This window comes from Octodon degus, unplaced genomic scaffold, assembly GCF_000260255.1.
Source record: "Octodon degus isolate 3935 unplaced genomic scaffold, OctDeg1.0 scaffold00287, whole genome shotgun sequence".
In the NCBI taxonomy this organism is placed as follows: domain Eukaryota; kingdom Metazoa; phylum Chordata; class Mammalia; order Rodentia; family Octodontidae; genus Octodon; species Octodon degus.
This window is the reverse complement of record NW_004524863.1, coordinates 1,068,241-1,080,726: the sequence shown is the minus strand read 5'-3', so window position 1 is coordinate 1,080,726 and position 12,486 is coordinate 1,068,241. Positions and strand designations below refer to the sequence as shown.

Genomic DNA, 12,486 nt, shown 5'->3' with positions numbered 1-12,486 from the left:
ATCCAGGGTTTTTTATTTATTTTATTTATTTTTTTTTGTGGAACCGGGGATTGAACTCAGGCCCTTGCGCTTGCCAGGGAAGCGCTTATTTCACTGAGCCATCTCCCCGGCCCAATCCAGGGTTTTTTAGTAGCAAGAAAATTTGCTTATTGTTTCTGGGGGTTAGTAACAACCCAGGTGTGCCCGTGATTTTCCTATTTTTACAGTCCTCCCCAGCTCCCAGTTTGTTCTTTTTTTCCCCCCCCCAGTTTTTTCAAGATTAGAGCAGTGTGTCTGGCCATGAAAATTCAGTCCATTCTAACACTCATAATATAGAATAGTAACATTGAATCTAAATGTCCTGTTACTTGAATCACCAGCTTTTTTTTTTTTTTTTTTGGGCGGTACCAGGGATTGAACCCAGGACCTTGCTTGTGCCAGGCAGGTGCTTATTCTACTGAGCTATCTCCCTGGCCCCTACATGCTTTGAAATAGTTAAAAGATTTGAGAAAATAAATACAAAAACTAGCATGGGTGTGGTGATACATGCTGGTAATCCCAGCCCTGGGGAGGGTGAGGCAAGATTACTGCAAAATCACGGCCAGCCTGTACCACATAGATCCTGGGACCCTCTCTCAAGAAAAATGGAATTTTTCTAGTTTTGCAGGAAGCACAGGGTTGGTGGTGCTGAGGACTGAACCTAGGAGCTACGTCTTAGCCCTTTTTTAATCTTTTATTTCAAGACAGGATCTTGCTAAATTGCCCAGGCTGGGCTTGAGCTTCCAGCACTGGGCTAAAAATAACCACTGTTGGTAGGCAAGTACGTGTCCTTCTAGACCATTTTCTGCACAAAATTTTGTTTTGTTTTACAGAAATAGGGTGGGACCATGTGAGTTTTTGTTTCTGTGTTTTTATAGTACTGTAGATTGAACCCAGGGCCTTGCACTGAGCTACATCCTCACCAGTGCCTCTTGGTAGACAAGAGCCTTGCTAAATTGCCTAGGCTGGCCTCAAAGTTGTTATCTTCCAATCTCTGCCTCTTGTGTACTGGAATTACAGGTATGCATCCCTATGCACAGCTTTTTTTTTTTTTTTTTTTTTTTCCTTAATGTATTTAGTACAGGGTCTCACTACACAGATCAGACTCCTAGTGATCCTCCGGTTTTCAGCATCCCAAGCACTGAGATTACAAGTGTGCACCACCACGCCCAGTCTCAGTCACTGTCTTGGTGTGTCCCAGGGGCTAGGCCAGCATAGCATGCCAGGTATGGAACCCCGGTCCCTGTGCAGACTCTTTAATCCGCTGAGCTATCTGGCCAGCCCCCTATATACAGCTTTAACTATGCATTTTTTTTCCTATTCTCCCAGAGAAAATTAAGACAAAGCCAGGAGTAATGATGCACACTATGAGTCCAATCTAGTAGTGAGACCCTGAACACCCTGTAGACCCTTCCCTAAAATTAAAAAGTATTGATGCATATCTATAATCCCAGCATTTGGGAGGCTGAGGCAGAATAATTACAGGTTTGAAACCAGCCTGGGTTACCTGGGAGCTCAAGACCAACCTGAACTACATACATAGACTCTGCTCATAAAACCAAAAAAAGGAAAAAAAGAAAATTCATAGTAAGGATGCACAAGTTGAATAAACTTAGCCTTATGAAAAATTTGCTACATCATTTTTATCATCTCACCATAAATGAACAAAACTTTAATCATGACATGGTTGATGTATGTCCAGATTCTTAGGACTTACTGACCTAGGACAGTGGTGGCAAACCCATGGCACTCGTGTTGCCTGGACTGTTTGTCATTGAAAGCTTTAAAAGGTTTGCCAGCACTGGCCTATGGGATTGTAGAATACTCTGTAGAATCAGAGTAACTTATTATCACATCCTCTCAATTATTCTATTTTGAGTTCTCTATCTCAATCTTCTTTCTCTTCACTCCTTTTTTCCTCTTTTCCTTTTTCTGTCATATGACTGCTTTTTAGGAATATGTTGATAACTAATATTGATATATACTTTAATATAAATGAAGTTCATCCTTTCTGGGCATAAAAGAAAAACTGGCCAGGTGTGATGACACAAAATTGTAATCTCAGCACTTGGGAGGCTGAGGCAGGAGAACAGAAGAAGCAAATTGAGGCTAGCCTGCACCCTGTCTCAAAAGAAAAGAAAAACTGGACCACTGAGTAACAATAATTAGCTATTCTTATTAGTACTCTGTTGCATCCATCTTTTATTTAATCTCCATAGCTACTCAGTAGTATTTTTGTTCATTTTCCAGTGGAGGAAACTAAGGTTTAGAGAGCTTAATACTTACTGAGTACTTAGTTTGAGTACTTAAATTCTTTTTTTTTTTTTTTTTATGTATTTAGTATAGGGTCTCAGTACACAGATTGGATTTGTAGTGCTCCTCCCTTTTTCAGCCTCCCAAGGGCAGGGATTACAGTGCACCACCCATGCTCAGTCTCTTATCGCTATGCCCCTGGGGCAGGGCCAGTACACCAGGGATGCACCCGGTCCCTGCATCTGCCTAACCAGGCACTTTGATCTGCTGAACTCTCTGGCCACCTCTTGAATACTTAAATTCTAGCTGGGAATGGTCATGCATACCTATAATCCCAGCATTTGGGAGACTGAGACAGAAGGATCACAAGTCTTAGGCCAGCCTAGGCAACACATTGAGACCCTATCTCAAAAAAAAAAAAAACAAAAAAAACAACTTATATTCTTGGTTATTATCTCATTTAACCCTTACAATAGTCTTTTTTTTTTTTTTTTTTTTTTTGATGGAACCGGGAATTGAACTCAGGCCCTTGCACTTGCCAGGGAAGTGCTTATTCCACTGAGCCATGTCCCCGGCCCTCCTTACAATAGTCTTATGTAATAGTTGGTTTTAAGATTAGGTCGTTTTATAGATGAGGAAACAAATGCTTCCATGTGTTCAGTAACTTGTAGGGCTAGAAAACAAACCATAGAATTGGACTCTAGAACCGTTGTTCCTCTGCGTTGCCTCCTACTTGGTTTTCTCTTATTATGTAATTAGTAAGATTGTTGCATTTATAAACCCTAATGTTATGCCAAAGTCGTTCATTGTAGTGGCTAAATGTTTCTCCTCACATCAGGATATGATGTCTCCACACTTGAAAGTATGATTTGGATTCAGTAGATCAGCTTTACAAGGAAGAAATTAGATAGTTTCTACAATTAAATGATAATGACAGTACAGTATACCAGAACTTATGGAACACAGTGAAAGCAGTCCTAAGACGGAAACTTATAGCATTGCATACTTACCAGGAAAACAGAGCAAGAGCAAATACACAACTTAATGGTAAACCTCAAACTTCTAGAAAAATAAGAGCAGGCTAAGCCAAAAGCTCATATAAAGGAGGAAATTATAAAGATCAGAGCAGAGGGGCCGGGGAGATGGCTCAGTAGAATAAGCGCTTCCCTGGCAAGTGCAAGGGCCTGAGTTCAGTCCCTGGTTCCACCAAAAAAATAAAAAAATAAAATAAAATCAGAGCAGAAATTAATGTATTGGGGATTAAAAGAATAATATAAAGTATCAATGAATTGAAGAGTTGGTTCTTTGAAATATTAAAATCAAACCCTTTTCAAAAATGGATCAATTTCTTTAGAGAAAAAAATTTGAATAAGCAAGTTATAATTCAGGTAAGTCTTTGGTTTTAAAGATAGGTTTTGTATGCTCTAGGTTAATTCCTATGAATTTTATAGTTCCCTACTTTTTTTCAGTGTCAGGATTATGAAATTTGATTGAAAATCTCACAACATGATAGTGCGTGGCTATAATCCTAACATTTGAGAAGCAGGGGCAGGAGGATCACTTGGAATTTGCAGATAGCATAGGCCACCTTGGACTACATAGTGAGACCTTGTCTCAAAAAAATAAACTAGAATTTTTTTTAAAAATCAAAGGTTTGGGCTGGGGATATAGCTCAGCAACACAGCACCTTCCAGGCAAGTGCAAAGTCCTGAGTTCACTTCCAGGTACAAAAAAAAAAAGGTTTAGGGCTAGGTTTGATGGTGCCCATCTGCAGTCCTAGCACTCAGGGAGGCTGAGGCAGGACAGTCATTTCAAGTTTCAGACTAGCCTGGAATACAAAGAGAGCTCAAGGCCACCCTCTGCTGCATAGTGAGATCTTGTCTCAAAAAGACAAAAAAATAAAGTAAAAACAAAGATTTGCCATTAGGCATAGTGGCACATACCTATAACCTGAACACTTGGGAGGCCAAGGCAGAAGGATTGCCACAAATTCAAAACCAGCCTGAACTACACAGTGAGTTCAAGTGTAGCCTTAACTACACAATGAGACCTTGTGTATATGTATATATACACACAAGTTAAGAAACTGATGCTGTGCTTTTTTTCTAGTGTTTAAGAGATCTACTCTTAAGACTGTAATAAGAGTCACCCCTCCTCAGAAGGCACTCTTTAAGTGCTAGAAAAAAAGCACAGCATCAAGATACTGAGGAGATCCTGGTTTCCTAGGGTGCTTGTGGATGGATCTGGGTATTCTTTATTTATTTATTTATTTATTTATTTTTTAATTTTATTTATTTATGTGTGTGTGTACGTGTGTCTGTGTGGCCAGCTCAGCTCACCAGGGGACGGGGCTGGCCGGCATGTGGTGCTGGGGGATTGAACCTCGGTCCCTGTGCTTTGCTAAGCTTGTTCTAAGTAGGTGCTTTAGACCACTGAGCCATCTCACCAGCCCCCTGGGTATTCTTTAGACCAATTAAATGTAGATCAAGTTGTAACTCAAAAATCCTTGAAGATGGTAGAAAACTAATGGGAGATGATAAACTTTTCAGTTTCTGTTTTAGCTCCCTTGGCAGTTGGAGACTTTGTGGTAGAGCAAGCTCTATTTCAGAAGCAGTTCTTATTTACTGTCCCCATTCTTAACACTGAATGTCAGCTTCCTGAGACCTCCTCAGAGCTGTAATCTTTTAATAGTGGATGATTACAGGAGTACAGTCCTTAAAGGAACAAGGAAATGAGATTTTGTCCCTTCTCTAACAAGTGACTACAAATGATATAGACCTATGTCTAATTTCATCTACCTTTTTTCTTGCAGGACTGTTAAAGCTTGGAAGACCCCTCCCCTCCCCCCTCCCCCCTCTGCCGCTTTGTGGCACCCCCCCTCCCTCCACCCTTTCCCACTTTCATCATCTGGCCATGACGAGCAGAAGCACGACCAGGCCCAATGGGCAGCCCCAGGCCAGCAAGATATGCCAGTTCAAATTGGTCTTGCTGGGGGAATCTGCAGTGGGAAAATCTAGCCTGGTATTACGTTTTGTCAAAGGGCAGTTCCATGAGTACCAGGAGAGTACTATTGGAGGTGAGTACCTTGGAAAGAAGAAGTTCAACACTTAGTAGAACCTCAGAAGGGAGCTCTAAGACCTAATTGTAGAGTTGACGCACTTACCTGCTTGTCACCCAGGGAATAGAATCCCTGTGTAATAACAAAGCATAAGGCCTAAAATCAGGTATACCTTCATATCTTTTGCTTTCTAAAAGAGAGCTTGATCTTGATATTCCAAGAAAATACTAAATGATTATTTTTTTTAAATTTTAGGGAAGGGTCTTACAGGGTGTGCAGCATCTCTCTACTAGATCAGACTCATAGTGATCCGCCTTTTTACAGCCTCCCAAGAGCTGGGATTACAGGCGTGCGCCACCACACCCAGTCTAAAAATCTTAATTTTTTACTTCTGTCTTTCACTTTCTACTCTATCATCTTAATCTCTGTAAAATTCAGTTGAGCTGAATCTTGAGCAGATAAAAGTTTGTTTGTTGTGTGCTCCCATCCTTGGCCATGGAAATTTTTGCAAGAAAAAGTTAGCAAAAGGAATTCAATCCTGGTTTCAGGCTATATATGTAAGGAGAACACTAAGCTGAATGGCTTAGGTAGTAACTAGTCTTAGACTGATAGTGAAGATATTTTGGAGGGCATGGGATGTTCACATTCACCTTCTACTTACAGCTTCTTTTTCTATTATCTGTAGCGGCCTTCCTTACCCAGTCCGTTTGTCTAGATGATACAACAGTCAAGTTTGAGATCTGGGACACAGCTGGTCAGGAACGATACCACAGTTTAGCCCCCATGTACTACAGGGGTGCTCAAGCTGCAATTGTGGTTTATGATATTACTAATCAGGTAAGTAGGCTAAAAAGACAGTCCATTTATTTATTTATTTATTTATTTATTTATTGGTGGAACCGGGGATTGAACTCAGGCCCTTGCGCTTGCCAGGGATGCGCTTATTCTCCTGAGCCATCTCCCTGGCCCCTACAGTCTTTTTATTTACAGGAATTAAATTTGGTGGGGGAAGAGCCTGAGTGGCACACACCTATAATCCCAGCAATTGGGAGGCTGAGGCAGGAGGATCATTGAGTTTTAGGTGAGCCTGGGCTACATAGAAGTTTATTTTATTTTATTTTATTTTATTTTATTTTATATTTTTTCTTTGTATTCCAGGGAATGGTCTACAGGGTATTCAGGGTCTCACTACTAGATTGGACTCCTAGTGATCCACCTGTTTACATCTTCCCAAGAGCTGAGATTACAGGCATGTGCCGCCACACCCAGTCTTAATTGCCCTCTCGCTAGGCAGGTGTGGGGGGTGTGGCATAGCAGGCCTGGGGATCAAACCCCCAGCCCCTGTGCCTGCTTGCAGGTGCTTTAATTGGCTAAACTATTTGGCCAGCCCTCACATAGTAAATTTAAACCTAACCTGATAGTGAGAGCCTATCTCAAAAAAACCCCAAAAATTGTTAGGGGAGAGGAAATGGGTTCTTTTTTTTTTTTTTTTTTTTTTTGGTGGAACCGGGAATTGAACTCAGGCCCTTGCACTTGCCAGGGAAGCACTTATTCCACTGAGCCATCTTCCCAGCCCCTGGGAAATGGGTTCTTTAAATAGCAAAATATAAACATACAAATTATGCTTGTAAGAAGACAATTAATGAATTAGCAGAGACTCATGGTTTCAGTGAGGGAAGGACTCTAGAAGAGATGAGTTGTGAGACTGCATAGGGAACTGTTCTAACACCAATCCAGATCCCTGCCCAGATGCCACCTGTGGGGAATCAGCCCACTCCAGTCTTTCCTCGACCAAGGCACTACTTGTAGGACTTTGTCACCCTGACCCAAAGGCAAACAAGGATGAAAGACAACAGAGTCAGTTTATCATGTGGGCAGCCAAGAAGCTCTTGCCTCTAGGCAGAGGACCCCTGAGTCTGACCCATCCTGCTTTTACTCAAACATAAGTACAAGCAATTAAAGTAACACAAGATTCATCTGCCTTATTACCGTTAGTACATGTCCAGGTGAAAACTTGATCTCAGCTGTTACTTATTTTTCCGTAGACCCTGCCTCATGCCGTCATCCTTTACATGCTGCCTTTCTCCTTTATGCTCACAGAGGCCTCTATTCTCCTTTATTGGTCTGCCACAAGACTGGCTTTTGAAGGTGATGGCTGTGTACCGGCAGTCATCCCAACCCACACCTCATCTCTCTCACATTTTCCTAGGAAACCTTTGCACGCGCGAAGACATGGGTGAAGGAACTACAGCGGCAAGCCAGTCCCAGCATTGTCATTGCCCTGGCAGGGAACAAAGCTGACCTAGCCAACAAGCGCATGGTGGAATATGAAGTAAGATGGCCCAGAGTTCCCCTGTAGCACACTGCCTCTGTATACCTCTTTCTAAGCCGGTCCTCTCTGAAAGACCTCATTTTAGGGCATTCATTATCTGGTTCTTCAGTCCTAAACAGGTTAAATACTGCAACACTGTGACCTAATGACAGCCTAATGATTTTAAAGGAGTCAAAAGAGAATTTCAGAATAGAGAAGTAGTACAACCAGCTGTTGGGGTAGCAGTATGAAAATAGGAAAGAGGGAACAATTAAATTTTGAGGGAACGAGCCAGGCACAGTGGCAGACACATGTAATCTCATACTGTAGAGGCTGAGGCAGACAGATTACAAATTCAAGGCCCAGCCTGGGCCACTTAGGGAGACACTGTCTCGGAAAATAAATTGGGCTGGGAATAAAGCTGGTATTATGTTCCTGGGTTAGATCCCTACAACTGTTTAAAAACAAAAATTGAGCTAAGCAGCTATTTAGTGTCAGAATCCAAAAACATAATTACTATTCCTGACATCTGTTTGTTGAACTGAGTGGACATGGATCTATCTCAAGGGAGTCATCACCAAATGGGTAACTTGGCTCAAAGGTACATTCGTGGAGAGAAGGAACCTAGAAAGTTGGCCAGCCCTGGTGATCCATGGGAATAAGAAAACAACACTTACTCTCTACCTTCTGAGCACTGATATATCCCACTTCTTGTAGGAGGCCCAAGCATATGCAGATGACAACAGTTTATTGTTTATGGAGACTTCAGCCAAGACAGCCATGAACGTGAATGATCTCTTCCTGGCAATAGGTAAGATCAAAGCAGCCTGAAGTCTTTCTGACTTACCCTTGTCAGTAGGTAAAATCATCACTAGCCAAAATCAAGAATAGGTAAGAGTGGCTCCTTTTATAAAAACTTTAGTGGTCTGGGGTGACAGCTCAGTGGTATAAGCACCTGCTTGGCAAGTGCAAATTCCTGAGTTTGATCCCTGGTAGCACCAAAAAAAAAAAACCTTTAGGTATGGGGCTGGGGTGTAACATAGTAGAGTGCTTGCCAAGCAGTCCTGGGCCTTTATTCTCCAGCACCACAAAAAGCAAAGCCAGACCTAGGCATGGTGTGGCACACCTATAATCCTAGCACTTGGGATGCTGAGGCAGGAGGATTGCCCTGAGTTTGAGAGCAGCATGGGCTCCGTAGTGAATTGTGGAAATAGCTTTCTGTGGTGACCTCCATCCTTTGGCTGCAGCTTAGGCTGCTTGTGTTCAGTGTAGTTTGTAAGCAGTGAATATCCCACTCTTCAGAACACATTCTATTCTCAAGTTTTCCACAATTTTCCCTGTTTTAGTAGCCTTTGTATTTTGGGCTGAATAAAACCTGCCATATTTTGTTTCCTTCTCTTTTTATCTTTAGCTAAGAAGTTGCCAAAGAGTGAACCCCAGAATCTGGGGGGTGCAGCAGGCCGAAGCCGAGGTGTGGATCTCCATGAGCAGTCCCAGCAGAACAAGAGCCAGTGTTGTAGCAACTGAGGGGATGGCTAGCAGCAAACAAGTACGGAGCTAGCACGAGAGCTAAGAAATAACCTCTGTCCCCACCCCTCAGCACACAGCCCCTACGGTAACAGCACACTGAGCCCTGGCTCCCAAGGGCTGCCTCCTGACAGCTCTGTCATGGCACTTTTTAACGCTTCAGCAACCAACACCAGGCAGCTGTTGCCACTGGCTTCCTACCCTCTACTTGAGGGCTTGGGGGTCAAATATCCCCAGGACTTACCTTCCAAAACAAACTTTCTTCACTTTGTATTATAGGTGCAACACAGTGACCTACTTATCTTTCCTCTTCCTCCCCTGTGTTTTTCCCCATTTTTTTCATCAAACATTTTTTGTCTCCTGCCCCTCCCTCTCTCTGTTTTTGGTTAATCCTTGTTCTTGATCCTCTTTTCCTCCTCTCCCAGGATGGAGAAGGTGGTGAACCCAGAAACTGAGAAGGGAGCTTTCTAGTTCGGTATGTTACAGGCCCTGGGGAAGAATAAGGCTCAGAGCAGTAGGAAGAAAAGTTCATTTTTGTTTTTATTCAATTGGAGTCTCATATTTGAAAACACTGCAGTATCCATGAGTTGACCTTGGTGGAGGGTTTTCCTAGGGAGAGGTGAGCATGAGGAGGCAAGCTCTCAGGAACCATGTGGGAGTCATGTTAGCTGACTGATCTGTGTAGGCTCATCTGTGGCTCTGGAACTTTTCCAAGGCCCAGTTTTCCTTACCCATCTCTTAGACAGCTTCTCCCCAAGAAGGGATTGGAGCCTCGAGTCCTCCAAAGAATCTTCACTGGTTGCCTGCACCTTCAGCTTTGCTGTGATCTAATTGGAGGAGGGGCCGGTTTCTAATACCCATCCTCTGATTATACATATGCATTCCCCTCACCCCTGGCCTGTTAGGTGGCCTCAGCCCCACCCTCCATATCCCCTGCAGTTTGCACTTTAATTGATGGTAGCTCGGTCGGGATACTTGTTTTATGGGGTTTCTGATTGATTTACCTGCCCTCTCATCTTTTTAATTAAACAGAGGCTGAAGTAAAAGGTAGGGGATGGGGGGGGGCGAGCTACAGAAAACAGTTCCAGTGGCAGCTACTCAAGCACAGTCTCCACTGCTCGTTTCTTCCTCCAAGTCTAATTCTTAACGTTTATTCTTGCCAGGCTCTTACATATAGATTTGCCTTTGTGGAAAATTAACTGAGCAACTGGGGAGTGGCTTAGGATAGCATAGGCCAAGGTAGGGGAGTAAAGAGAGGTCAGACAAAAGGGAGGAATTTTCTGTCCCCAGGGTTCACATTCATTTTGCTATCTATTACCATATCTTTTCTACTTTCCTGTAAATAGGTATAATCTTCATTCTCACTATATATAGTCTGTTCTGCCTCCCATCAGGACCTTTTTTTTTTTTTGTTAGTATCTTGACTATAGTTCTTACATCCTTATCCCCATTCTTACCCTCCCATGCAACCAGTGTACCACTAGGGGCTAGAACCACGGAGGCCTGATGATGGCGCGCTCTCTCATCATGTCACCCGTTGCTGGGACAGGAAGTGACTAGCACTGAAGGTACCTCCCAACTGTCTCTTGTCATCAGAGAACCTTGGTAGGTTCTCAGATCTCTAGCCTCTCTTCACATCTTTCATCAGGTATTTTAGGATGTCTGTGGGAAACCATCCAGGGAAGAGAGAACTCTTAAGTTCCTTCTTGTTCCAGCCCAGAGTTTTGGGAATTTGGGGGAAGAAAGTCAGGAAAAACCACAGTAAGATTGGAACTTTCTGCCCTTCGGCTTGCAGATTGCCTTTTGTCCCAGAGCAGCTGAGAAATCCGCATGAGGCTTGGCTTGTGAAGGACCCAGCTTAGGTTCTTCCACCTTGGCCACAATTCCCTTCCTTTTCCAGGGGCAGCCTTAGTTCCCATGGCCCTGAAACAACTCACATTTTCCCTTCTTTCCCCAGAACCCATTACCCCTCCCCCAAAGCACCCAGTGCATCCTTCTTACAAGTGGAAGAACTAAGATGGCTGTCTGAGTCTTGTAGGAATCAAATTCTTTCTGTGTGCAGCCTTCTGCGTGAAGCAGGAGTGAAGGTGTTTCCCTCCCTTGGGGCTGGGAAACCTTTTCCCCAGGCTTCACCTTCCCTTGCCGCCTTAGGGACAGTGTTGGCCTTAGCTTCCAGGCCTATCTTGCTGCCTTCCCTCTATTTCTGCCAGCTTTTCTGCCCTCCTTTGAGCCCTTTTGGGCTTAAGGATCTTAGTTTTAAATATTTCCTAGCTCTACATCTTTTTTTCCTGATCAGTTTTTTTGTTTTGTTTGGGGGAGGAGGGGTGTCTTTTTTTTTTTCTTTCTTTTTTTCTTCTAAGAAAGCATTTGCCTTTCTTTCCCTTTCCTCCCCTACATAACAATCGTGGTAACAGAATGCGACTGCTGATTTACCGATGTATTTAATGTAAGTAAAAAAGAAAAAAAAAAAAAAAGAAACTGCATTGGACTGTTGCTTTGTTTTTTGCTATTTGTCTCATACTAGAAATCAGAAACATATCCCCTTCTATCTTGGTACCTCCTTATTCCCTTTAATACATTCCCACTGGTTTGAGCTGCTAAACATGCATGACTGTCCCATTGGGTGGCTCGAATCACTGGTGGTACAAGTGGATTTAACCACTTCGGTTTGTTTTGTTTTTTTTACTAACGTCCAAGGTAAGACATACAAATTACGGGCCCATTGTAAACATGTTTTTTTGTTTTTGTTTTTTGAACCAGGGATTGAACTCAGGCCCTTTTGCTTGCCAGGCAAGCGCTTAATTCTACTGAGCTATCTCCCTGGCCCCTATGTTAATCTTTTCTTGAATAGTAGAATTCAGTTTGAAAAATAACTCATTACTGTCAAATCAACCCTAATTAAAAAAAGCTATATAGTTTCTCAAATGTAACCCTAATTTTATCTTTTTAGCCCCTCGGTAGAATGTATCTAGATGTGGAGGTATAGTCTCTCAGCCCGCTGATGAGACTTGAGGGAAAAGTGACATTTGTGAATCATTTGGAGTGCAGAAATTTATGTGTACATTTTAAGGGTCTGTTGCCATAATAGTATCGTAAAGAAGTGCATAAACCCGAGGTTAAAACTAAACAGGTACTGAGGCACAGTGACACATGCCTGTAATACCAGCACTCAGAAGACTGAAAGAAAGGGGGAGGAAAGGAAGGAGAGAGAGTGAAATCACTGACTTAGTTTTACTGGTTAATCATGTGGCTTCAACCTCAACTGGCGTTTTTTTTACCCTGTATTTACTTTCAACTCCTACTATTCTTTTTTTTTTTT

General features: G+C 42.7%; 1 protein-coding gene across 1 annotated transcript in view; it reads left to right on the top strand.

The window, feature by feature from the left end:
* The window catches only part of Rab5b (RAB5B, member RAS oncogene family), a 19,074-nt gene extending 7,580 nt beyond the window's left edge, over positions 1-11,494 (top strand). The window contains exons 2-6 of the mRNA XM_004647088.2: positions 5,084-5,347; positions 6,015-6,166; positions 7,539-7,661; positions 8,358-8,451; positions 9,052-11,494. Coding sequence (XP_004647145.1) covers positions 5,185-5,347; positions 6,015-6,166; positions 7,539-7,661; positions 8,358-8,451; positions 9,052-9,167 — 648 coding nt within the window. The 5' untranslated portion in view covers positions 5,084-5,184 and the 3' untranslated portion in view covers positions 9,168-11,494. The remainder of the gene's footprint in view (positions 1-5,083; positions 5,348-6,014; positions 6,167-7,538; positions 7,662-8,357; positions 8,452-9,051) is intronic.
* The last annotated feature ends 992 nt before the right edge of the window (positions 11,495-12,486 follow it).